The 27,124-nt window shown below is 42.4% G+C and overlaps 2 protein-coding genes across 2 annotated transcripts; both read right to left on the bottom strand.

The window, feature by feature from the left end:
* Positions 1-5,492: 5,492 nt before the first annotated feature.
* On the bottom strand, positions 5,493-10,742 carry LOC133904669 (casein kinase 1-like protein HD16). The gene is made up of 15 exons (XM_062346133.1): positions 10,160-10,742; positions 9,873-10,078; positions 9,713-9,782; positions 9,552-9,607; positions 9,079-9,150; positions 8,896-8,990; positions 8,647-8,713; positions 8,434-8,563; positions 8,114-8,332; positions 7,885-8,009; positions 7,309-7,483; positions 7,146-7,236; positions 6,580-6,737; positions 6,038-6,226; positions 5,493-5,950 (listed from the first exon to the last, which is right to left on the bottom strand). The coding sequence occupies exons 1-15, from the start codon at positions 10,466-10,468 to the stop codon at positions 5,891-5,893; spliced, it is 2,022 nt and encodes a 673-aa protein (XP_062202117.1). The 5' UTR covers positions 10,469-10,742; the 3' UTR covers positions 5,493-5,890.
* A 10,704-nt stretch (positions 10,743-21,446) lies between these two features.
* On the bottom strand, positions 21,447-25,761 carry LOC133904681 (microtubule-associated protein 70-1). The gene is made up of 11 exons (XM_062346155.1): positions 25,408-25,761; positions 25,173-25,258; positions 24,426-24,491; positions 24,169-24,339; positions 23,565-23,735; positions 23,313-23,468; positions 23,060-23,206; positions 22,837-22,908; positions 22,267-22,737; positions 22,006-22,193; positions 21,447-21,887 (listed from the first exon to the last, which is right to left on the bottom strand). The coding sequence occupies exons 1-11, from the start codon at positions 25,568-25,570 to the stop codon at positions 21,851-21,853; spliced, it is 1,728 nt and encodes a 575-aa protein (XP_062202139.1). The 5' UTR covers positions 25,571-25,761; the 3' UTR covers positions 21,447-21,850.
* Between the last annotated feature and the right edge of the window lie 1,363 nt (positions 25,762-27,124).

Genomic DNA, 27,124 nt, shown 5'->3' with positions numbered 1-27,124 from the left:
AGCTTAGATGTCTTCTCAGGTGTACATGAACTTCTCTAGACTCCAGAACACTCAAATGATTGAGTGGAGGTGTATTTATAGCCTCAAACTTGTGCATTAGCCGTTAACCCAATGACTCTAAAAAGCTGTTAACACCGGATGATCTGGTGAGAATAGTAGTACTAACACCGGATCATCCAGTGAGTACACTCTCACAAACTTAAAACCCCACTCAAACCTCTGTGAACACCGGATACTCTGGTGTATACTCTACCTTCATCACCAGTCTTTCTGGTGAGTATACCATAGCCATCTGAGCCAACATCTTCTCTGTGTAAATTGCTCCGGTGTATTCTCTGGTGCACATCACTTCATCACCGGACCATCCGGTGCATTATCCTCATCCAGCTGAGCCAATGCAACCCTCTCTGGAAAATATGCTCCGGAGTACAAATCTTCAGAACAACAGACCTTCTGGTGAGGTCACTGCATTCTCTCCTTTGTCAACAATGCTCTGGTGCATTCCTCCGGTGTATTCAAATCAACCACCGGACTATCCGGTGGGGTCTTCTGCCTCTTTTTCATTTTTTTCACTGTTCATTGTCCGATGTATTATCCGGTGTTTCCTTGCTTCATCACTGGACTATCCGTTGAGGCTTTCATACCTCTGTCCCCCTTTGACAGAGATGCTCTGGTGAGTGCAAATACCTTGAGCACGGACCATCCAGTGTAGTCATTTCTCCTGTGACTTTTTCCAATTCAACCAAACTTTGTTCCGGTTTCGGTGGTTTCTTCATGTATTGCATCTATCAGACCTGCTAACATATATTCTTGACAAACATGTTAGTCCCAATGATTATGTTGTCATTGATCATCAAAATCACAATCATTGCCTAATAGGACCATTTTCGCTACAACTTAACATTCCAGACCCTATTTTCTGGAATATTGTGTATTGTTCAATCGTTTGCTTCATGCAATCCCTATAACATGCAATTATGTTTACGACCACTTTAATTTTGCAATTGAGATTCATTTTCTTGCAAGATTATACAGTAATTCACCTTAATTAAACCTAAAGAGCTGTTATGCCCAAAATGCTTAATTTAAGCAGAATTACAATGCAAAATCAAATTAAGTGACTACCTCAATTCAATATTTGTGAAACACAAGGTAATGGAACTATGGATCTACTGCATATTTGCAGATTATCCATCATTATAGTGACGTCTACATTTTGTCATCTCGACAAAATGACTACCTTCAATGTGCTCTTCCAAATATTCTATTTAGCATAGTACAAGATAATAGGAACATAGGCGTCTACTAACAAATATCAGATTATGCTTCCTACTACTGTAAAATCTACACCACATTTGGTTATTATCTTTAATGTGTTAGCTACATAATTTGAGGTCTACACTATATAATTCAAGTCTCAACTTGACTTTACAAAATTTTGCATCATTATTACAACATTATCATGATAATTTTTAATTTACCTACAGTAAATTAATCAAATCTATGGTCAAATCCATATAGGATACAATGACCGGCCAAGAGTTCGATGAACTCGCACTTGATGGTCACAATTATCCGACATGAAAAATGGATGTCAAGGTCAATCTTGTGTCCCGCGGAATAGTAGCGGCACATCAACCTCCCCAAAAGGGAGATCCACCGCTAATAGATCAAATACAATATGGAGCTTTATACATAATAAGGCTCCATATCCATCCGGATCTCAAAATCTGAATATCTGATGGAAAAAGAATCCAAGCACCTATGGCTAGCTCTCAAAAGCATATATGAATAGCAGAAGGTAGTCATTCTGCCCGATGCAAGTCATTGACACATCTCTGACTCCAGGATTTAAAATCTGTCGAAGATTACAATCATGTTGTTTATAATATCTTCTCAAAATTGTGTTTTGCTAAAAAGAACCTACATATGCGGAAAAGATAGAGAAAACTTTATTTTCTATGATACTCGCTGATAGGATCTTATAGCAATAATACCGTACAATGAGAATACCATGTTTATTATGCCTTAATTCATTTATTACTTCATGCCAAATAGCATGATGAACTCGTAAGGAATCATCATAAGCATCCAATCGACGCTACTCTTTTACCTGAAGTACATGCTAATGACCAGAATAACAACAAGTTTGATGGCTCTTTTAGACGTCATCTAAAGAACTTCAATGGCAAACGCAAACATAACAAGAAGCAGAAGCCCTATGCACCGAATCAGGGTCAAGATATTTCCAAACTTGACAAATCTAATATTTGTCGCAAGTGTAGATGCTTCAAGCACTCCACTTATAGATGCTGCAACCCGTGACATTTAGTTGATTTGTATTTACAATCTGTGGGATGTAACCGACCTACTCAAAGACAAAGATTTGAAGTACACTTCAATCTTCAAACTGTCAGCACTAAGGAGACTAGTTGTTCACAACATGTTCTACATGAACCAAGTAACAACTAGACTCTTCTGTAGGCAGAAGATCTCATGAGCACGGAAAACATGATTGTCGAATTTGCTTTGCACTACATTTTTGAAGACCCTATCTAGTCTCCCCATTCCGTAGCTACCATGTTATATACGTCCCATTAAATATTGTAATATAATATTGTATCAGCACTATGATACTACATAAAGTTTGTATGTATTCTATATATCTGATAAAAAATTTCATATCAAATTCTTCAAATCTATATATAGATTTTTACGGGAATCAATCCGATGGAGGAAGAAATGTGCCTAGTGGACATATGCACCACAAATTCTATACTTAGGGAAACCAAAATATTTTCAAACTCTTACTAAGAGATAAGGAAATATTTTGACAATCGTTAGACGCGATACAGTAATTATTGGCTCTGGTCGTGCCATAATTATTCTCTATATGGGTACACAAGTCAAAATCAATGATGCTCTATAGTATCTTGATTCAACACATACCTTATAAGTTATAAATATATCCGTCAGAATAGTTTCCATACCAAAACCCATGATGACAACAAAAGACAAATTTCTCCTCTTAATCAATAGATATGGCAAGCTTCCCTATATACCATCTGGATTATACTATACATACATTAAAACCCATACCATATATTGCGTACAAAATAATTTTTGTATCTTGATCAAATCAAGACTTGGTATAATTGCCTTGGTCACTCTACATTAGAGATGATGAGAAAAATTATTAATAATTCTATTGGATACAGTATCAATTCCCAAAATCTTCATATTTGTGTGCACCTATGGATGTTCATCATCCAAATATCTAGCATAAATGTGTACACAAATTCAGGCGCTAACCGTTGGAACACTCTAACTCCATTATGTTGGGAAATATACGGAGTTAAACAGGATAATATTTTCACAAACTATATTGATTCCATAAAATCAATCAGTATCAAAGACTACAATTGTCGACACCTTCTCCACTACGATTGCAAACAACCTCCAAAATGATCCAGATCTCAAGACCATAGCAGAGTGTGAAAAATGCTCGGACTGGACTCAATGGAAGGATGCAATCTAAACAGGGATAGTCTTGCTCATAAAAAGAGAGGTATTCACAAAAATAATACCTACACCTCCAATGTCTTCCCTACAGAAGCAAAATGTATTTTCATTCCATAAGGTGGTGAAATAATGAGGCTTGTAGTACAAAGGTTCACACAGAGACCCGGCATCAAGTACGATGCTACATGTCCTATGGTATGTGTGGAAATTACATTCTCATATTCAATATCATTGGCAGATCAAATGAGTTGGATAGATTTGGACATATAAGTCCCAAATAGACTTCATATTCTGAATCTAAATACAAATCGCAATATATATTGTGCACAACTTAAGTCACTCCATGACTTCAAGAAGTTAAGTTGTTTATGGTACAACTGACTATATGAGTTCCTTTCATAAAAAGGTTACTCCAACCACGATGATTACATATGTGTGTTCATAATAAAATCCCAATTGAGTTTTGTATCATCTCCAAACCACACACGACAAAGTATGTAATCATCTGAAGACAAAATTTGAGATGAATGATTTGGGTAAAACCAAATTTCACTTAAGTCTACAACTTGAGCATATTCCTTCTAGAATATTTATCCATCAGTCCATTGATATCCAAATGATATTGGACAATTATATCCATCAAAACACTTATGGTTATTCAATCCTTAAATATGAATCAAGCTCATTCATACCTTGGGTTGACAATGGAAAGATATTGAACCTAAAATTCTATATCAATACTATCATCAAAGCGCTTATGTATCTTGTAAACCGCAACATGCCTGATATTGCATTTGCAGATAACTTGCTAGCTCAAACAGCGCAGCTCCAACAACGCCATTAGGTGGAAGTCAAAGAGGATATCCGAAGATATCTTTATGGCACCAAAGATCTAGGTTTTTCTATCAGAAAAATCAAGATATGACCATCATGGGATATCTGGGTTCTGGCTATATAACTGATCTCAAAATAACGCCAGATCACAGACTGATTTCATAGAAGTCATCAAAACAGATTCCAGTGGCTACTTCCACATATCATTCTGAAACATCACATACTTATACATGACTTCGCAGAATGATCGACCACATACAACTGCAGTATTGGTTCCATTGAATCGTCTACCATTATCTACGAAGATAATATTTCTTGAATTGCTCAGATACAAACAGGTTACATAAAGAGTAATATCACTAAGCATATTGCCCTTAAATTATGTTTATTCTTATGCGATAAACATCTTGCAAATTAAATCTTGTGATAATCTCATAGATTTATTCATAAAGCCCTTACCAACTTCGACATTTCAAAAATATATTCATGATATTGGTATGTGACAACTTCAAGATTTGCAAGGTTCAAAGGAGTCTTCTCCTAAATTTTAACATATTCATACATCATATTGTACTCTTTTTTTTATATGAGTTTTACCCATAAAATTTCTCATAAAATATTTTAATGAGGCAATATCTACGTAAGAATATATATCATATTTCCTATTTTTCCTACCGAGGTTTTTAAAAAGAAATATCAAAGACATATTAATCCATATATCATACCTATTGTCTATCGATAAGAAAGCTGATGATGGAATCCATTTGTTCTTTGTTACTTTACTCACAATTCTACTCTCAACAAAGAGAATAGCAGCAGCTCCAACAGAAGCTGGCAAGGCTCCGGCAACCTCCGCAGACCGGCGGCGACACAAGGCGATAGAAGATGACAACTCGAGCGACGAGTCCGCCGGGGAAGAAGTCATTGTCAGATCGACTCTTCCCAGCATGCTGTCTCTCCGTCAGTCATCCGCCGCAGGACAACTAGCCGGGGGGCTTTTGAACAATGATATGATTGCCCTCGTGTGCTGTATAACAATAATGGCAGGGAAACATTTCTCCCCTCTCTGTACATGTATTACCATATTGAAACTCTCTTCTTCGTAGGACATCTTCATGTTACATGCGCAGGGAGGATCATGGAACATGGATGGTTTTTTGGAAACCTGGCGAAGGTTGCATTCGCACGGATCCAAATACCTTTGTTTTCTTACCAGATAGCGCCAGCATACATTACATCACATTACATTGTGGGTGCAATACGAATTACATGCCGAAAACACGATGAAAGAGGCACATGACAAGCTCATTTTATTGGACCAGAGTGGCACGTCATGGCTGATGAGAAGCTACGCTATTCTGCCTGTACCCCTAGCCTTCCCTGATTAAGAGACCCAAGCCTGCAGATCAGATTCAGATACATACACATCAGAATTCATCTTCTTCCAAGGACAACAACAGCAAGCGCCCCTGTAGCTGATGCTGGACGAAAACCCATATACATCATACAACGGGTAGGTCAGCAACTGACGATGTTAGGCCACGGTTCGCCCATAGCAAATCCCAGCAAGATAAAGGTTCTTGGCCCATTTCTCCTGCAAGCGTCAAAAGGAACCACTAAGAAAACTTATGGATTGCTGCAAACTACTACAGCAAGAGATTCCACAGTTCTTGTGTTCTACCTTGACATGTTGACTGGGAAACTGTGTAGTCCGCAGAGTCTCTTGTGTCTCATCTCTTGGGCGACGCCTTGGTTTGCTTAGGATCAGCGCAGACTGGTCCACTGTAGCAGCCATTGCGGTGATGCGATAGCCATTGTCCCAGCGTCTATGGATGCCCTCGCTTGGGTACAGAAAGTCCAACTCCACCACCTGCAAGAGTTGCAACGCTATAACTACATTGTGGCAAAGCCTTCAACACCATCATCCTAGATCGTGACTCAGTAGCACAATCTTCAAGGCTAATCCATGAATCAAACAATGATTGAAGTTGCTCCTGAGCAACGCCTTTGGAGCCCAACACAAGGAATCATGTTACTATCTAAAGCACTTTTATAATGTCCTATGCAAATAGTGCAGCGTGAAAGAAAATGTTAAATAAAAACTTTAGCACAAAACACGCAACTTTTTGTCTCTTGCATTCCTTTCAGATGCTTCAGAATGAAACGGGAATCATAAACACTGTCTTCTGTATATGGGGTTTACCATTGGCCCAAACATCTCACCTGCTCAGAAAATCCAGCACTGCGGGACATGACTATGGCCCATCGACTCCCTGATGTTGCCATTGACGTGACATAAAAACCTTCCTTCCACTTCTTGTTTACCCATTTAAATGGGAAGGAATCACTGACCTTGTAAGACTGCTGTGTATATGGTGTGCCTGGCCATCATCAAATAGACAAATGTACTAAATTAGAGGAATAATCTCGACTATGAAAGGCAGAGAGCTGTGGCAGGGCCTCCATTACACAATAGTAACACGTTCAGTACCAATGGTGAATCACAAACAGAGAATAGATGACAGATGCCTATTCACGCTATTCAGATGACAGGTACATGTCCAGGATGTTTGAGCAGATACTCTGAAGTGCTGATCCTGCTGTTGGACAACTGGCTAGATTTACTAAGTTTTTTTTATTTTTGCTGTTCATGTTTACTTTTCAGGCTCATTCATGTAGTACTTATAACTATAAAATAAATAGAACAATCACAAATATACTGCAAGATCTATGACAGCTAGCAAAAAAACAGAAAAGCATGTAATATGCCATAAACAAGATATTAATACCTTTGGACATCACTACAAGAGAACTTCCATTGTTGCAGCCAGCAACAGAACTGATATAGAAACTTTTATCCCACTGTTCCATAATCCATTCCTGCTTTTTGTGGGGAAAATGAGGGCAATGAAAGGCAATGAATTGCATGAGGTGCAGCTGGGAAGTTTCTACCTTGTGAAGGAAATGTGGAGACAGCTCATATACTTGAGCCGTGAAGCCGGTTCCTGCATCCATAATGATTGCCCAAAGATCTACGCATGATGATATTGAACTTATCAGCAAACCATCCTCATTTCCTTTCTCAACATGTTGCGCTAACCTTGTGTCAGCCACATTATAGTGGTACCTATCAAGGGGAGAACTTAATCAACCTGTTACACTAATAAGATACACATAAAGGATGGTGGTGCATCCATGAATCCAGAAAATGACGGACCATATTATAGATTATCTTCGGTTCTCAAGTGATCGCATTGGTTTTTCCATTTAAACTTGAGAGTTATCCCAGTAAAAATAAGCCACAACAGGCAATCTTACAATTTGGTTTTTAACTTAGTTCCTTTCATTGAATCAGATGGTTTAATCTAACTTTTTAAATAATGTAATCCAAATAGAAAACTGCATTTCTTTTTATCAGGACAATACAGAGTGCACCATGATAATACAATTCCACATGAATACCTGAAACAGGATATAGCATAAGTAGCATTGTACAGAAAAAAATAGCTTGAGAAACGACATTACTACCTCTGTTTCATGGGTGATCTGGAATTGTATACTGATATCCACTGTGTTGCCGGAACACCCAACCGAATCTTCTTTTTCACATGACCATCATCGTCACTTAGCAACCTGGCACGCTTCTGCCCAACCTGCAGTGCGAACTTGTCCATAAGAACTAACATATAAACTGAAGTAGATTTTTCAGGTTCATTTCACTTAATTAAAAAAACATGTGTGATGCCTAAAAACGAACCTTTTGGGCTCCATCGGTATTGATTGGTCTGATGGAAGGGTTTGGTCCAATTAAACTATCAAATAAAGAAATCAACTTGGAATAGTTTGGCTCCTCATCAAACTTCATGTTGACAGCACTCTCCAGAAACTGCCTGAAAGGTTGAGGACATATGCCGCAAAGGCTGTCAGGTGAGGTACTCATCTTTCTCTTGCACACCAGAAATGATTTATTATCACCCTGCACAGACCCACGAAAAATAAGAGAGAATGCTCAAAACCAAATATACTAAAAAAAAATGGTGACAAATGGAGGGGAAAACAGATTAGACGGTAAGATACCTGGTATCCTTGCCATGGCAACCTGCCCCGATGAAGAAATACTAGCGTATAAGCCAGTGATTCCAAATCATCTCTCCTACTTGCGGTTCTTCCTAAGTGTGCGTGAGCACTAGCATATCTGACTGTTCCTCTGGATTATAATGGCAAGATATAAGTTCAGAAATAGAACTAATGTCATAATGAGCTGGCAAATATGAAACATAAAGGACAGACCTGAAGGCATCAGGGCGTTGATCATAACCAACATGCTGTCCACTAGAAGGATCTCTCCACTTTGTTGCTGCAAAATGAAAATTACCAATTGATCCAAAGACAAAGCCATATAAGTCAACACAGGAGCAGTTAAGATTATCAGGTTTGAATTATCTAAACTGCCAGTATTCTAGCAGATACAAGAAAGAGAGATGCTTTCAACAAAACAATGCAAATTAATAACATTTTGGTTAAAATAGACGTGTTTACCTAATCCAAGATCCACAAGATAAAGTTTCTTTTCTTGAGGAGTTGAAGGCTGACCGAGAAGAAAGTTCTCAGGTTTGACGTCCCCATGTACATATCTAAAAAGCAGAATACAGAAGCATCAAAGAGCGAAAATGCGTGATGCATTAAACATAGCCATTAGCCAGCCTTCAGATGCCTGCTTACCCTTTCGAATGCATGCTCTCCAGGATGGAAATGGACTCCACAGCAATACAGGCCACCATTTCTGATGGCATACTGAAAGTTTCCAGCACAAGTTACAAAGAGGACGTAAATGCAGCAAGCATCAAACTATAACACGTGTTGCTTGATCATACAAGTCGGCGTAAACATAACCTTCAAATAAATACAACTGTGGTCATGGAGAAATAGAAATTTTAACCAACTTATTTCCTCACATGGAACAAAAACCTATTAAGTCATAGACAGAGGAAATGAGTGCATGGAGTATGATGATATTTTCTGTTTTGATCATCTTAAATACAGCAAGCTGTGCTGTCACATCTCCTAGAAGCTAGCATATATCAAGCAGGTAGACACATATTAAATACGAGGAGCTGCTAAAAATTCTGTTTTTTACGAAAGAAGAAGATTTCAATGTAAACCATTAGGAGGGCTAGTAGAATTGAGGAACTCACGATTGACCCAGTGAATTCCAAGAATCCCACAAGCTAGGCCCCAGCATATCCATAATCTGCAGTGTACAAGAGGAATGAAATAAATCTTGTGTTTCCCGCCCCGCAGATAAGGTTGGTCACCCATCGAGATTAGCAGCACAGGGGAAGGATAAGAATGATACCATGACATAGTAGTCACCCTGGCGGCCTTTGTAATGCACCTTGGGCACACCATGTGTACCTCCTAGAGCGCTGAAGTAGTAAAACATAAAAAGATTACTAGGAAGTAGAATGGCAATGGTGTTTGTGGTGGGTCGCAGAAGAGAAGTGATGAGGACTTACGCATAGACTTGCCACTCGCCTGGAGGGCCGTAGCTACAGCCTTTGCTGCTAGTGTGCTCAAATTTGATGGCAACCTCTTGAGCCGTGGGGCCTGTGGAGCGTGCTGTGTGGGCACCAGATAGACGGCGGCCAACAAAGACATGGCCAAATCCACCTTTGCCGAGCTTCCTCTCGACCTTGTACTCGGGAGATCCTCCCACCTGGACCTGAGATTAGATTTGTGAATGAGAATGAGGTGAGGTGGTGGGGTTTGCAGCAAATCGGAAGCAAAGGAAATAGATGCATACCGTGTCGGGGAAAGGTGCGGTGTTGGCTTCGTCTTCGTCGTGGGCGGCGGCGGCGGCGGCGGCGGCGTTGTTGGCGCTGAGACCGCCGCTGTCGGCCATCCTCTTTTTCCTGTGGAGGTGCTGGGGTGGTACCCCTGCGACTGGGATTGGGGTTGGGGATGGGGATGGGGATGGGGATGGGGATGGGGATGGGGCGGCTGGGGCCTCGGCCTCCTCTTGTTGTTGTTGTTGTTTGGCCTTGGCTTGGGCCCTTGTGGTCACGACGCCAATAGGAGGGGGCGGCGGAGGAGGGCGGCGGCGTGGGCGCATGGCGATCCCATGCAATCGCGGAGCATCATCTATCTATGCGAATCCTCGATGGATGGATCGATCCAGAACTCTAGGCGGCAGCGGCGGCAGGTAACTAGGAATCCCAATCAATCTAGGGCTCTCTCTATCTCCCTACCGAGGAAGGGAAGATCGATGATGGATCGATTTGGGGAGGGAGAGGAGGAGCCGAGGAGGAGGAGGGGAAGGGAAGGGGATTGATTGATGCGATTCGATGCGGATGCGCACCACAGCAGCACTGCACGGCTGACAGCTGTTTAGCGCGAGGGGGCGTGCTAAGGTCATCCCCAATCATATTCTCTTCGTTTCATTCCCTTTCTGATTCTCTTCCCTGTTTTCATTCCCTTTATTTTCTCTCATCTTCAACAGCTTTCTTTCGAGGGGAATCGTGAAGGAAAATAAGAGAGAATCCCGTCCTGAAGGGAATAACCTTGAAAATCCCGTCGTGAAGGGAACCGTTGGAGCGCTGCAGGGAATGAAAATCCCTTCACGACGGGATTTTGGTCCCCGAAGGGAATCCGTTGGAGCTGGCCTAATTAGCGCGAGCGACAACAAGCCTTCGTCCGCCTGTGCTCCGACTCCCTCGATGTGCTCTTCATCACTTTGTCTCACCTCTGATGACCTTTAGCATGCTCATCTCCGTCCTGTCTTTCTTCACCGTCTTCAGCGGCTCTCCACCGCTAGATCTGTCACCATCGTCACACTAATTTGGTATTGCCGAGCTATTGCTTTTACGCCCTCGCCACCAACGCTATCCACCAGCAATCCTCCATCGCCTAGCCTCAGCCCCCCCTTCCTGCCACCTCTGCCTCACCTGCAGTCGCCCCTCGAACCTCCTCTAGGCCCACCACCCCCAAACCCCGAACCCTAACCCCGAGTGGGCCATGCTTGTGCTATCGGGTGGGCCATGACTTCCTAAGTCGCGGGCACCCATGAAACAGAAATTTCAGATGTAGAGACCTCAATCAAACACTCGGACATGTACTTTGCGACCTGTGAGATAGGTCGTCCTGGTTGAAGATCAGATCAGGTCAGATCTTCTCACACATAACTGGCAATTAAGAACCTTTAACCATGAAACAGTTTAAAATTAAATTTAAACTATAAAGATGAGATATACCCTCAAAAATTATATCATATAATTGTAAGTGGCAAACACTAGCCTTATCATTTTTAGATAGTGCACCTCGTCTCTTGAAACGACCCTCGTGCCGCCTCCTCTGGCGACTCAAGGACGACCTTGATGCCCTGCCCCCTTCCCCTGAAAGAGTTATCAGCATGGCCACCGCTGCCACCACCGGTCGGTGGTGGCGGCGGTGGCCGATGGTGGTGCCGAGCAGCGACCATCGTGGCTCCTTTCCCTCCCTTTTCTTCCTCTTCTTTCCCTCCCCTTTTCCGCTGCAATGGTACGATGGCATCCAGCAGCGTCGTCGGGGCTCGGTTCTGCTCTCTGTAACCCAGATCCGTGGCTCGGTCGCCCGGATCTGCTCTCTACAGCCCGGATCTATACCCCCATCGGGCCTTTGCATCTAGTCTTCATGTCAGCGGCGCCCGGCTGCAGGCTTTGCGCGTAGTGGCTCCCAGTGGTCAGTGCTTTGGTGCCCGGAGACGGGTCTTCTTGTCTGCCACGTCCAGCAACTAGATCCATGCAGTGGGTTTGTGCGTTGGTGGCTCGCGTTCGGTGGCGGCTACCTGGCGGCCATTCTGTGCGTCGGCTCAGCATCAAGGGCGTCTTACCCCCGTCTCCTCTGACCTCTTCTCGGCTCCTTCGGCTTTGGGCATTGGCGCGTGGATCTGCTTGTCATCGACAGGTCGGTCGCTGGGCTAGACGTGTGGTCGTGCATGGTTTTGATCGGGCTCCCTAGTGTTGATGATGTTGGCCTTGTGGCACGCGGTACTCTAGGCTTTCAGGCGTCGAGACGTTGCATGCTTGGGGTGGTGCTAGGGAGTCAGCAGGGTGGCGCTTGGTGTGGCCAGGCTGTCGTGCACTACGCTCAATCGCCGCGCTCGTCGTGTGGCGTGTTGCTGTGTGATGTCGCCTCAGCGGCGGTGCTCACTATGTGTCGTGCTGTCGTGGTGCCTCTACGACTACCTGTGCGCTCCCTCAGCTTTTCATCTGTGTCAATCCTGGCCCTGGCATTTGGCGTTGCTCCTTCCCTTGCCCGACATCCTCCTCTTCTACAGGTTGAGGCCCATGGGGAGCTTTGTGGCGCTTGTGGGCCATCAAGCGGCGCGGCTGCTTAGGGGTATGACTGCGCGGGACGCACATGCCTCTTTTTGTGCAGGTTTCCAGTGCTGGGAACTACAAGCGAAAGCTCTACCCAGCTTGCTGGTGCCAATGTCGTTGACGCCCTAGGGCGTCATTCCCTCCCTGGAGGTGACATTTTCGTGGCTCCTCTGCCTAGATGCTTCTCCTGGTGAAACCATGTCCATGTGTTCAGATGGGCAATGGTGCCATTGATGTCATTACCTTCCTGAACACATCACTTCAAAAGGCCCATGCTTTCTTTTGTAGGGTTACCCCTAAGTCCTCGTGTCACGGTGGCTCTTCATTCTGTTTGGCACTTCTCGTCATCGATTGGTTCCAATACGTGCTCCTCGGAAGCGATGTGTTGCTGACTTGTGGTGTCAGAAAGGTGCGGCATGGGAGCAGGGCTCCGCCGACTGAGTTGTGTTTGTGGCAGTGTGAGAGCAGGGCTCCACAGGCTGAGTTATGGTGGTATGGGAGCATGGCTCCACTATCCGTGTCGTGGGAGAGGTTGTGAAAGTACAATGATGTCGCCTAAAGGGGGGTGAATAGACGTTTTACAAAAATTTGTCCCCTTTTAACATTGGTCTAAACTTGCAGCGGAATATAAATTAACGGATTTTTCACAAGTGAAAAATCTAAATATGCTAGGCTCAACTAGTACACAATCACCCTAAATAAGTGTGAAAGTTTACAATCCTAGGGTGACAAGAATTACTCAAATCTAGCGAAAGATATGCAATAAGACTCAAATTGAAAAAGACTGAAAACATTGTTCATATGCCTGGAGTTAATGTTCATCCAGATACTCCGGTGAAGACTGGAGTCTCCGGGTTGTACAGGTCCAGAATCTCCGGTAAAGTCCGGATTCTGTACAGAACTGAGCCTAAAACTGAATATAAAGGATGGGTAAAGAGTTATAGTTTAAACCAAGTGATGTCGTGTGTTTCCAGAGATGATTCCAAGTAGATCCACGAAGAACTCATACTCAAATACACACAAACAAGTAGATTGAGCAATATGCACAAAGATTTGAACAAGAACTCAAAAGTAAAGAAACAAGAGAGGAGACACAAGATTTGTTTCCCAAAATTCGGATTCACCACCGTGAATCCTATGTCTCCGTTGAGGAAGCTCCAACGAGCCGGATCTCTTTCAACCGCTTTCCTCGATCCACTCTTGATTTCTTCCCTTGCGGAGCGAGCCCTTCACAAACTTCCGCGGCAACCCACAACCTTAGGTGCTCATTGGCGACGCCTAGCCGCCTAGGAGGCTTCACCTCCAAGAGTAACAAACACGACGACAAACTTCTTGCCGAGAACTCAAGTGCTCAAGATTGAATTTTAGCTCACTTGCACTCAATCTTCCAATCTCTCAACCCAACTCACTTTTCTTCTCAAATCACACACTAGAATGGAGTGGGAGAGGTTCTTTTGGCTTTAGAAATGTGTTCTTTCGTGCCCTTTTCAGTAGCCTCAAAGGATGGGGTGAGTAGGGTATAAATAGCCCACTTCAAAGAACTAGCCGTTACTGTTCTGACACACCTACCCCGGAGTATCCCGTGAACACCGGAGTCTCCGGCCTAAAATCCAAAACGGTGTCAGAACGGTCACAGAACTATCAGAACTAGCCGTTATGCTCTTTTCTGGACTTTACCGGAGTATCCGGCCTACACCAGAGTCTCCGGTCGGCACTTAACACAGAAAACAGCCCCGGCGACTTCTTGGAGTCTCCGACCACTCCAGGTACCAGAGTATCCGGACTTCACCGGAGACTCCAAGCACAGCACAGCTGACCTCCGAAAAACGGCAATAACTTTTGATCCCGGAGTCCGATTTCGACGATTTTGGACTCTATGGAAAACTTATTCAGAGGGCTACACATCCCAACTAAATTCATGACCTAAAACACATAGGATCAAACTAGAAACACTCCAAAACCCATTTTGGACACTTCCACACTTTCCGCTCCGGACTCTTAACAAGAAACTCTCACTTTGGGTTTGGTTGGGAACTCCTGAGCACTTAGACGTGATAATTAGCTCATGTTGCATCCCTCTTAATAGTGCAGCATACCTAGACTCAATTTCAAAGATAAAACATATTTGAACCAATTTGAGTTTTTTGAATACTTTCAAGTACCGCTTCTTACTTTCAAACCTTTGAGGGTTGCCAACTTTCATGAAATCTTCACTCTATCTATTCTTGATTCCTCATGTGATTGATGCGAATCACTCATAGCTTCTCATGGCCTTGCACGGTCCATTAGCGTAAAGCTTCACTCGCTCTTCACCATCGCCTTGGTCCTTCGGCACCAAGCCATTTGCTTACCCTTCACCACCGGATGGTCCATCGCAGTCGAGTCTTGCTTGCCCTTCACCGTCTTGCCTTTTGTATTCGACATCTTCAGAGAATTCACTTTTTCATATATGGAATCCACTTTTGTTCTTCACTCTTAGCATATGTGATTTCAATTCAACTTATGCCTTCTTATAAATCCTAACCCCAACTCACTCTCAAGCACAAAGCACATGGGTTAGTCCATAAAACCTAAATGATAATATTTATACTGTAAATTATTTGATCTCCACAAGTAACTTATTAGCCTTCATGCATATTGTCAATCTTCATATAGAACCTAACCCCACTCATTCTTAAATACATAGCACACGGGTTAGTCCATAAAACTATATTAACAAGTCATACCTTTAGTTACTTGATCTCCACAAGTAACTTCACCTTCAAGCTTATTGCTAATCTTATTTAGCTTCTTCTTCTTCTTATGAGCTACACTAAAATCTCAATGACTTTTGATGCAATTCTTTGAACTCATGGCATTTCTCAAAGAATCCATTCTTCATCATTTATGCATCTCCTATGGAATAACCTAATAGCAATTCTCAATATGATTGTTAGTCCATAGACATTGTCATCACTTACCCGAGCATCACCTAGAGCTCAGTCATCTCGATGCATTTTCAATCTCCCCATTTACCTAGAGCTCATGCATATCTCTCATCCATACATCACCTATGGAACAACCTACTAACAAACTCAACACCATTGTTAGTCTATAGGTATTATCATTAATTACCAAAACCACATATAGGGGCTAAATGCACTTTCAGGTTGGCATTGGGTTGCTGAAAGGACAATGATATCGCCTAAAGGGAGGGTGAATAGGCGAATCCTAAAAATTTTACAAACTAAATACAGCGGATTAGAAAAGTGCGGACCTTCCGCAGATTTGTCAGGAACCTGCGGAGGTTCCGCAGAAATATGCGAATACTCTGGAGAATTCAGGGAAAAACTCAAGTAGATACCTATGCAACTCAACGTGAAACAAATTCACGAATTACCAAGCATCAGAGGATGTATTCCAACCTATTTCACCAAGTACCTGCAGTTCAAAGCTCACAACAAAGTAGATTGAGCAATATGAACAAATATTGAGCAAGAACTCAAATGTAAACAAACCGAAATGGAGACACAAAGATTTGTTTCTCGAAGTTTGGATTCACCACCGTGAATCCTACGTCTCCGTTGAGGAACCTCCAATGAGCCGGGTCTCTTTCAACCGCTTTTCTCGATCCACTAGCTTGATCTCTTCCCTTGCGGAGGCGAGATCAACCTTCACAAACTTTCCCGCGGCTCACCACAAGCACGGAAGCTCGCCGAGCAACACCTAGCCATCTATGAGGTTTCACCTCCAAGAGTAACAAATGCTTCACGAACTTCTTGCCGATGAACTCGAGTGCTCAAGATGGGATTTATGTTCACTTGCTCTTAATCTTCTAATCTCTCAACCTAATTCACTTTTCTTCTCAAATCTCACACAAAATAGAGTGAGAAGAGCTCTCTACTTAGCTATCGCTTTGTATATTTTGTGGGGAGCACCAACAGCTCTCAAAAGAAGGGGTGAGAGGGGTACAAATACCGAAACTCCAAAAACTAGTTGTTACACTTGTAAAAGTGGGGATACTCCACAAAAATACGGATATTCCACAAAAATGTGGAACTTCCGGACTTTAACTAGCCAAGGTCAAAAAACTAGCCGTTAGACCTGGAAAATGCGGACCTTCCATAAAAATGCGGATCTTCCGCAGAAATGTGCGGACTATCTGCAAAAGTGCAGAACTTCCGCAAAAAAAATGCGGAACTTCCGCAACTCGAGTTTCAGCACAACTGACCATCTGAAAAACGCGATAACTTTTGATCCCGAAGTCTGAATTCGATAATTTTGGACTCTATGTAAAGCTTATTTAGAGGGCTACACATCCCAATTGAATTCATGACCTAAAACTCATAGGATCAAACTAGAAACACTCTGAAACCCAATTCGGACACTTCCATATTTTCACACCAGGATCTCAAACAAACTCTCACTTGGGTTTGGTTGCGACCTCTTGAGCACTAAGATACGACAATTAGTTCAACGTTGCATCCCTCTTAATAGTGCGTCATACCTATACTCAATTTCAAAGATAAAACACATTTGAACCAATTTGAGTCTTTGAATACCTTCAAACACCGCTTCTTTCATTCAAACCTAGACGCGAATCACTCATAGATTCCCATGGCCTCACATGGTCCATTGGCGCAAATCCTCCACTCGCTCTTCACTACGGCCTTGGTCCTTCGGCGCCAAGCCATTTGCTTGCCCTTCACCACCGGATGGTCCATCGCAGCTGAGTCTTGCTTGCCCTTCACCGTCTTGCCATAGAAAACTATTTGTATCTGACATCTTCGAGGAATTCATTTTATCATATATGGAGTCCAATCTTGTTCTTCACTTTTAGCATATAAGATTTGAATTCAACTTATGCCTTCTTATAGATCCTAACCCCAACTCACTCTCAAACATATAGCACACGGGTTAGTCCATAAAACTCTGTTGACAATGGCATACATTTGATTACTTGATTTCCACAAATAATTTAGTATTCACACTTATCGCCATTTTTCTATTAGCTTTTCTTTCTTCTTATGAGCATCACAAAGATTTCAATGACTTTGATGCAATTCTTTTGATCTCATGGCATTTCTTAATGAATCCATGCTTTTATCATTGATGCATCCAAGCATCACTTAGAGCTCATTCATCTTGATGCATATATCTCCTTCATGCATCACCTATGGAACAACTTATTAGCACACTTAACACCATTGTTAGTCCATAGGCATTGTCATTAATTACCAAAACCACACATAGGGGCTAGATGCACTTTCAGTTGGTTAGCGCGTGAGTTGAGTTGGGGTTGGAGTTGTCTACTGTCTGGTTGTGCCTTTGGTGTGGACTTCGTTCTGTTTTTCAAGTTCGTATCGTCGTCTTGGGGTAGTCTATCGATTCCTTTTTACTATGCATTTATGAGGTTTTCGATCTCGATTTTCCTTATAAACTGGATCAATTCTCTTTTTCTTTAAAAAAATTGGTAATACTCTTACCATCCTTTCAAAAAAAACACTACCCTTATCTATAGACAAGAGACCACTAACTAAACTCTTGTTTATCGAAGGGGATGTTGCATATTCTTCAGTTGCATAATTTTTCCCGAAGTAAACTTTAGATCTACCTTGTCAACACCATAAACAGAAGCATGTGACTCATTCTCCATTAGGACGAAAAAATCTCGATGGGTCTAACAAGAAAAGAACATTGAAATATCAGCAAACGTATATACATTAGCCCCAGTATCAATCTAGTGGACTGACACACTAAAAGAACAATAGGGTAAATTACGACACCTAGTAGCCCTATCTCCAGTGTTGCCAATGGTCACGTTGATAGACTTTGAGTTATTTTCTTGATTAACCTTTTTTTCATTACGGTGTTGATAATTTTTAGCTCAATGTCCAACATCACCGCACACAAGATAAAATTTATCATCTTTATTCATCTTCTTCTTCTTGAAATTAGTGGTTTGTTTGACCTTATCATTTTCCCTTTTGAACTTGCCGTTAGAGGATTGTTGCACCATATTGGTGCTAGATTGTCCCACGTCTCCTTTAGCGTACACATCATTAGTCCAAGTTTTCTCCTCAACATTAAGAGGCGTGATCAAATTCTCAACAAAAATTTCTTATCTCTTGTATACTAGAGCATTGACAAAATTCCTTTATGAAGGAGACAACTTAGCAATGATGACTACAACCACAAACTCGTCAGGTAGTTGACACTTAAGGAGTTTAAATTACTTTACAATACATTGTACTCATGATCCTACTCAACTACCGACTGATTATCAGTCATCTTATAGTCATGATATTGCTCCATGATATACAATTCGTTGTCTGCATCTGATGCGTCAAATTTAGTATTCAGTGCATCCCACAACTTATTTGTGTCATTTATGTGTATGTACACATCATAGAGATGATAGGTAAGAACGTTAAGAATACATCCTACAAATAGTGTATTGGTATCCTCAAACTTCTTCTCCTCTTAGCGGTAAAGTTTCTACATGTTTGCTAGACGCAACCCAATAGGCATTCATAGCAGTAAGTCACATAGTGGCTTTTAACTGCTATCTTTTGAAGTGCACACCGGCAAACTTATCCGGCCTTAATGCCTTAACAAAACCAGTCATCGTTTAATCAAAGTGCCTATAATACATTTTTTGGATTGTTGAATAAAAGCATATTTTTATATTTAATTTAATTACTAAATAGAACATAAGCTGAAGATTATAAACTAATGTCATGATATAGTGATAGTATAATATAAATATGTATATAACAGACCTACACATATAACTCTCGAAAGTAATCGTTAATAGGAACATCAAAACACTTCTCAGCATACACAAACATGAAAAGTTGATTATTTTGAATGTACCAATTGGCAACGAGAGACGCAGAAGCCCCCATGATGTCGATGCAGAAGCCACTGGTGAATAGGAAGTAGAACACGCGCAATTGATGGAGAAGAGGAAGTAGAACACGAGCAGTCGTACAGAGTGCTTCTAAAAAACCTTATTTGCTCTCTCACAGTGTAGGATCACAAGGATGATGAGTTCCGGAGACCTACTCTCCGAATCGTCAGTGCACGCCGATGTAGCAGGACTGGGTACACTATCTATGGCGGTACAGCAGAGAGCAGAGGCAAAAGCCTAATTGTGTATATCATTTGTAGTGGCTGGTAGGTATATATAGAGAGAAAATCGCGTGGTTGAAATGTGTCACGATCGGACTCAGTTACGCGCCGCAATCGAACTCTTAATCGACATGATTTATGCAGATAATCGTGGACCGTTTTCTCACATAGCAAAAAAAAAATGCAAAAGAAAGTTGCACCTGCGCAAGCAACTAGACACGATTTTAGTGGACCATTCACGCAAGTGTACTGCGCACACGCCCTTCGCCCCTGACATGGCCCTGCCGACAAGGCGAGGCGAGGCGAGCGAGCGCATGCACGTTTGTGTTCTTATAGTTCTTTTATCCACATATGCTAGTGGGATGAGGGACACAAGTCCTTTTAAGTTAGTCTTTCTCTACCTCCACTAGCAATATAGGACTAAAACCTATCACCTCTTTTCATCTAATAGGCCTTTGATATTTATTAGAAATTATTTTCAAATTAAAATGGGTTAGGCCCATATATTCCAAATAGTCCTTGAAGAGTCTATGGGCTCGCACGATAGGTGGAAGGTGACAGCAGGGGCCGTTCGAGGTGCATCGGCTCCTTGCGGTGCAGCACGAGGTAGGGATCCCTGGACTATCCAGCGGTCAGGGCGGACGAGGGATGGTGGATCCATTTAGAGGTGGTGGCAGTTTCACGCCAACATCAACACACACAAGGAGATGTGGAAGGCGCTGGCGGGCTGTTTCGGTGGCTCATCGGTGCGGATCAAGGAGGGCAGCAATGATAACGTACGAGTCTCGGCAATGATGCCAACGACTTTGAGCCTCCGACAACTTCGGGGATTGTGGCAGTAGAGGCTTCATGCCGCGTACATGTGTTCGTTATGTAGCGTCGGCATTCAAGCTGTCGCGTGTACTATTTGTGTAGGGATGACGCCGTCATTGGCTTGCATGCTAGCAGCGATGAGATTCTCCGGTGGTGGCTTATGGGCCCACCCTATGTATTGTTCATATACAGTAAAAAAATGGGTGGGGGGGTGTCAGCTCGATGGCCAGATTCACATACCGTATGGTGTGTTGTTGCCGGTAGATCACGTGACACAGGTAGATGCTCGATGCCGTAGAGACTATAAGCAATGAAGAGGTAGCAGAGCTGGTTCCGTCAGCAACATCGACGTAGTCAAAGTAGACGATGATGCTGAAGCGCAGGTGACAACGACAACGGCGAGGTAGAGATTAGTGTTAATACCATGTTGTAAAATAACATTGCCAACTGTTAGGACCTTACCCACTCCGTCTCTCACGATCAACATAGCAAAAAATAGATGTAAGCACAAGTAAACAGATATAGAGAGGCTCTCTTTCTTATTATTTCAGCGTAATGATCTATACAATCACCCTGTCCTCTCCTCTCGTATATTTGGCCGTACGAGGAAGAAGTCCAAGTCCAAGTCCAAGTTTCTGTATAAGCAAATTGAATTGAAGGTTGGCCAGTCTTCAACATTACCTACGTTCTTCATTCACCACAAAAACAACTTTTCTTGCACAAAATCACATCATCAAATAAAATTAGATGCTTGTCCACCGCAATCATGTCCGTTATTCACATCGACGCACATGCCCAACATACATATTAAAAAAAACAAGACAAACTCTCAAGACAAACTATAACCAGTAGCTCTTCAGTTGATACATTTTACAATACAACGGAGATCAACAGAAAAAGAATGCAACCCCTCACCAAACCTATACAACACCAACAAAGATCATTGCAAAAAGAACACCAAAGCTCATTACAAGGAAATGAAAGAAAAAAATGCACTAGCAAGAGCACACCCTTCCACTAGCTGGCCTGGTTAGACACAAGTAGTTGATCCCCATGAGATGTAGGTTCACCGCTCCCCTCTCCTGTCCTAACAAATGCAATGCCATCTTCTCCAGGAGAGGGTCCGTCCTTGTCACCACTCCTAATCCAAGGATTCAAACTAGCACCCATCTAACGTCTTTGGATGCTTCTTTCACGGTTTCCCTTTTGCATCACATGTTGCGTGCTGAACCACTCCGAGGTAAAGTCCTGAATTAAGGCGAACCCACCCCAAGAAAGACACAAAATTGGTCAATCACATACTCGCTAATAATATTCTTCACAGCTGAGGGATATTAAGATGCAAACTGCTGTTTCTGGAAAATACCTGCCAGGTGGGAGCTGCGAACTGTTGGCCAAACCACTTGAACTACCAAACCTTTTTGCTTTGCTATCCTGCTCTTTCTCCAAGCGCATAGCTGCCAGCTCCTTTTCCATAGCAGCGAAGTCGCGCCTCGTTTTCTTTGCCTCTGATTCCATCGCCTTTGTCAAAGTTTCTACTTTCTTTGCCAACATCTGCACAACAAATTACTCGTTCAAAAACAAATGAAGAAATAGCAAAGCAACTGGATCGCAGACTAAATGTTACCTCAATCGCATCATCCTTGTCTTTCAGGCTTTGATCCTTTTCATGGCATGCCTTCCTTAGAGCAATCACCTCCTTTTGCAGCATATCATATAGCACACCAGACACCATGTCCTCTGACTCGGTCGATGGAAATTCACTAGGCTTCTCATCTGAGTTGTTTGACTCCTTATCTTCGCTGGAATCGGTAGAAATGTTCATACCGTTCCCATTTACAAGGCCCTTATAACGTCCAAGTGATCTACAGCCTCCATCGAAAGATTTGGATGCCCCTTTTGCATGGTTAACTAGAGTTGTGGTGGTAGATACTGAGGATCTCATCTGGAAGGATGGATGCTTCGACAGAAAGCCATTGGTCTTAGATAAACTATCAGCACCACCAATAGACTGGCGCCGTGTAGCACTGACATTGGCTCGGGATGTAGACATTCTCAATCCTTCCTCAAGTACTTTAAGCCGTAACTGGAACTTATCCTGCGTTATTTAACACTATGAAGATACAGTGGGAAGACCTAACTGATAGAAAGATGGGATGAGAGGGCTTCATGAGAAACATATAGAGAAAAAGCGTACTTTCAGTTGAGCTTCCGATCTTGCAGCCCTTTCAGCTATAGCAAGCTTGTCCCGGAGTTGCTGCATTTCTCCCTGCAAAACGGTCAATTCTCAAAACACCAACAAAAGGCAGCATTGTTTACTTCAGTGGGGTGTACTGTTCCACTGAGGGGCTTCTAAATATCAATCGAGAACAAGTCAGCAAGTGTAAAACCGGAAAAAAAAAGATACATTCGTTACGTACTTGCAGAATCCTTCGTTCCTCAAGCCATTGTTTAACAGGCATTACTTTATCATTGCCGTCTTTCCACTCATTTGCCACCACAACTGCAACCCTATTTGCTGAAACCTTTGCACGAGCTAGTTCACGGTCAAGAGTTTTCATTTCCTCCTGAGAATAGCAAAATTGAAGTTAACATTAATAGTGGTGCCTTCCGGTACACTAAGTATCCCAAAATGCATAACATGTGTCCAGAGCATCATGATTCATGCATTACATTCATCTCCTGAACTTTCCGCTGATAGTCTCTCACAGCGTTCGCAGCTGCACCGCCAGCAAGAACAGCTTCTTCCAGCTCCCTAACAGTCTGTGTGAGCTTTTCAACCTCGGCAACTTTCTGGCGGTGCATTCTATCCAAGATTTTATTCTCTTCCTGTTAGGTGCCAAAGACAAAGCCTCATGTACTGTAGCAAGGTGAGTAACAAAAGCTTGTAAATCGCTGTAAATGAATACTTCCGTTGTTGTATACCTGACATATCTCGATCTGTTTAATCAATTCTTGGTTTTTGTTCTGCAAGTCATCCACCAAGGAAGCTTTTGCCAATGCTATCTGAACCGTCCTTTCTGCTTCAAGCAGAGCTGCTTCCTTAGACTTTGTAAGACGGTCTAATGCCCTGTTATCATCTTGTAATTTTGCAATCTGCGCAAGAAATCTAACACTTCAGCATTTCCACGAGCAGCGTGTCATTCAATAAGCATGAGAATAAATAGCCAGCATTTAATCATAAAATTGACAGCTGCGCATAAATACCAATGATAAAATACAGATTATGTACCGCCTTATACCCTTATCAAGTTGTAGACTTAGATACACTATACAAATTTCAGAAGTGGCGACTAGCAACACAATAGACCACGTTAGACGATCAGAATATTAACAACTGTCAAAAAAGACACAGAAAATGAGTAGGCAGATTGCAGCACTAGTCATTTGTAAAACTGGAATACTTTCTGAGAACAAGAACTGGATAAGAGGCGATGGAAGAAAAAAAAAAGGTGTATTCATGACTGGAAAAAAAGGACAAAGCTAAGTAAGTATTCAGAATTCCATATGCTTGGATTGGACCAAGTACCTCTTGACGAGCCAGTTTGAGCTCAGCTTCCAGTGGTGCGAGAATGGCCTCGATAGGAGGCATGTCATCATCCTTCTGAGCAGCATGTACCCTTCGTAGTGTAGCCTCTGCTGCAAACTGCGCGGCAAGTGCTGCTTTCTTTTCATCATTGATCTTCTTTGCTTCGAGGTTCTGCAGTCTTGCAAATTATCAATAACTGTTTTCGACATAAAAGAGTGAAATGCACAAAAGGAAAAAGGAAAGGGCAACACCATTACTTTGCTTTCAAGGAGAGACTCTGTAAGTTTTAACTTCCCATCCACCTTTGCCAACTCTTCCGTAAGCTTACATTGATGCAGGAGACAAAGTCAGGATTGTTCCAAAAAGTACAAAAATTTGGCGAGCGTTAAAGGAAACATATTAGGTATGATCACAACAGAGATAAGACAGGACACTTTCATCATTCTTACTCCGAACACTTATGCCAAATTACTTGAGGGTGCCTGTTTTATGCTCAAACTGGATGCTGCATTGTGTACAATCAGAATAACTATTGAGATGCATGCACCAACCAGCTCACCCAAAAGCCTAAGCTGATGGGGAAAGGTGGACAATTCACTTATACTTGAACAATAAGAACGGTGGGTACTCGAGAAGATGGCACAAGCTAAACCACCAGGTCTTCGTTGATTTGGATAGTTCCCTAGGACATGATATGATATAACCAGGAATGCAGATCCTAAACGAACTCAGTAAGAGCAGACAACACCTATACGGCCAAGTGCATTGGAGCTTTCCCGAGTTACAAAGACTTGACTTTTTTTTTTAATTCTTTGGAGCAACAACAGTGAATGGTTTGATTTGTACACAGAAGAGGTGAATTTCAAGCAAAGAAAATCTAAATCCAATGGATGCCGACAGACACCTAGTGGGATCTGGTTGAGAAGTTGTTCGAGGAGCGTGTCATAGACCGAGTTGAGGAAGAGGCAGCGAAGTGTAGAGTAATAAGGGTGGGGATTACTGACATCCTGGACGGCCTTCTCGCGCGCGCGGTCGGACAGTCGCAGAGCCTTGATCTCCGCCTGCGCCTCGCCCAGCTCCTTCTCTTTATCTGCAGAGCAGAGCTGGAAGTGAGATCCAATCCAATTTGGGAATATGACAAGCCAGAAGATGAGAAGAATGAGGATGGGGAGGAGAGAGTTAGTGGGTAGGTGGATGAGATCTGAGGCAGAGGCTGAGAGAGAGAGAGAGGTTACATACACTGGAGCTCGTTCTCGAGGCGTGTGAGCTCGACGCGGACGGGATCGGAGCCGTGGAGGAGGTTGATGAGGTCCTCCACCTCGATGGCGGGCCTCAGCCTGGGGCTGGGGCGCTGTGGTGGAGGTGGCTGCTGCTGGTGGTGCTTGAGCGGCGGATCGGCCATGGCGACCGCAATGCAGTGCCGTGCCGTGCGCTGCCCCCTACCCTGCCGCCGATCGCACTCACTCACCGCCTTGCCTAATGGCCTGGCTGGAGGAGAGAGAAGTGAGGAGGGAGGGAGAGAGAGTGGAGCATGGATGGATCGGGCAGGCGACTGTCTAGGGCGGAATGATATGATAGGAGCCAGAAAGACAGCAACTGTCACTCACCTAGGGTGAAAACGGAACCAATATAATAATAACGGTAAGATATTATCTCTCTCTGACTTCAGATTAAAGAAAAAAAATAAAATAAGATGGAGTATAACCAGTATCTAAATCTAGACCAGAGAAAGAAAATAAGAAGTGGGTGAAAATTTTTCGTCCGCCCACCGAAATCTTGCAAAGTAAATATGAGATATAATAATGGTTATCTGATACTATATGTGTCTGATTTCGGATCAGAGAAAAAAAATAGGATGACTGATATTCATTCGTACCGAAGTATACGAATGTTATTTGTTACGAGAAAGTCTATTATAATTTCACTTAAAAACATAATACTGTAATATATAGTTAAATTGTCGCATATCTATAGATAGATAATACTGAATGTTACTATCTCCGTTTTCGTTTACTTGTCACTAGTATTTACTGTAGCGATTTGACCTTATGATTTTTCTATAAAAAGTTTATAAATATCTAAAACTTTCATATCATTAGATTCATCATAAAATATATTCATTAGTATTGTATACTTTTTAGTATTTGTAACTTTTTGAAATTCCGCTTAGAGGGGTGAATATGTGAAATCTGAAAATTTAATATTCTGAACACAGCGGATTAAACAAATGTGGACTCTCCGCAGATTTGTCTGGAACCTCTGCAGATATGCGAAAGTTCCGCAGAAATATGCGGATACTCCAGACTTTCTGAAGAAAACTTAAATTGATGCCTATGCAAAGATAACGAGTATAAAATCCACAAATTACTAAGCACCAGAGGTTGTTTTTCAACTTGTATATTTAGGTACCTGCAGCTCAAATCTTACAAATAGATAGATCAGGTTAAAATCCTAAAAATCAATGGAAACTAGGGACTAGAACAAATCACAATAAATTGACAAATAAGACACAAGAATTTGTTTACCGAAATTCGACCACTCTACTAAGAAGTGCATATGTCTCCGTTGAAGAGCTCACAAAGAATCGAGTCTCTTTCAACCATTTTCTTACCCAAACGACCACAAAGATCAAGATATGGTTACTTACTCAATTTCAGAGGTAATACAAACTTCCCGGGGCTCACCACAAGATTGGTAGCTCAACGGGCGACGTCTAGCCGTCTAGGTGGACGAACCACCAAGAGTAACAAACATGAAATCAGCGGCTTGACGAAGAAAACGAGTGCTCAAAGGATGGATTTGTATCTCACTAGCATTACTCATTTTCTCACTCAATCCTAACAAAGATTTCACCAAGAATCACAAAGGAGATTGGAGAGGGGAGCTTTGAATGAACTAGAGCTTCTTGTCTCAGGTTAGGTCAAAAATGAATGCCTGGTTTTTTGGTTGGATGAAA

Source organism: Phragmites australis, chromosome 22, assembly GCF_958298935.1.
Source record: "Phragmites australis chromosome 22, lpPhrAust1.1, whole genome shotgun sequence".
In the NCBI taxonomy this organism is placed as follows: domain Eukaryota; kingdom Viridiplantae; phylum Streptophyta; class Magnoliopsida; order Poales; family Poaceae; genus Phragmites; species Phragmites australis.
This window is presented reverse-complemented; position numbering and strand designations above follow the sequence as displayed.

What these genes read in the sequence shown, in the direction of transcription:
- LOC133904669 (XM_062346133.1), bottom strand. Translation starts at nt 10,468, where the DNA reads ATGCGCCCACGCCGCCGCCCTCCTCCGCCGCCCCCTCCTATTGGCGTC. An exon ending in AGATCACCCATGAAACAGAG is followed by an intron (nt 7,484 to 7,884) that starts GTAGTAATGTCG and finishes TCCCCTTGATAG; the next exon opens with GTACCACTATAATGTGGCTG. An exon ending in CTCCACATTTCCTTCACAAG is followed by an intron (nt 7,237 to 7,308) that starts GTAGAAACTTCC and finishes CACAAAAAGCAG; the next exon opens with GAATGGATTATGGAACAGTG.
- LOC133904681 (XM_062346155.1), bottom strand. Translation starts at nt 25,570, where the DNA reads ATGGCCGATCCGCCGCTCAAGCACCACCAGCAGCAGCCACCTCCACCA. An exon ending in GCGAGAAGGCCGTCCAGGAT is followed by an intron (nt 24,492 to 25,172) that starts GTCAGTAATCCC and finishes CATCAATGTAAG; the next exon opens with CTTACGGAAGAGTTGGCAAA. An exon ending in TCGCAGCTCCCACCTGGCAG is followed by an intron (nt 21,888 to 22,005) that starts GTATTTTCCAGA and finishes GCCTTAATTCAG; the next exon opens with GACTTTACCTCGGAGTGGTT.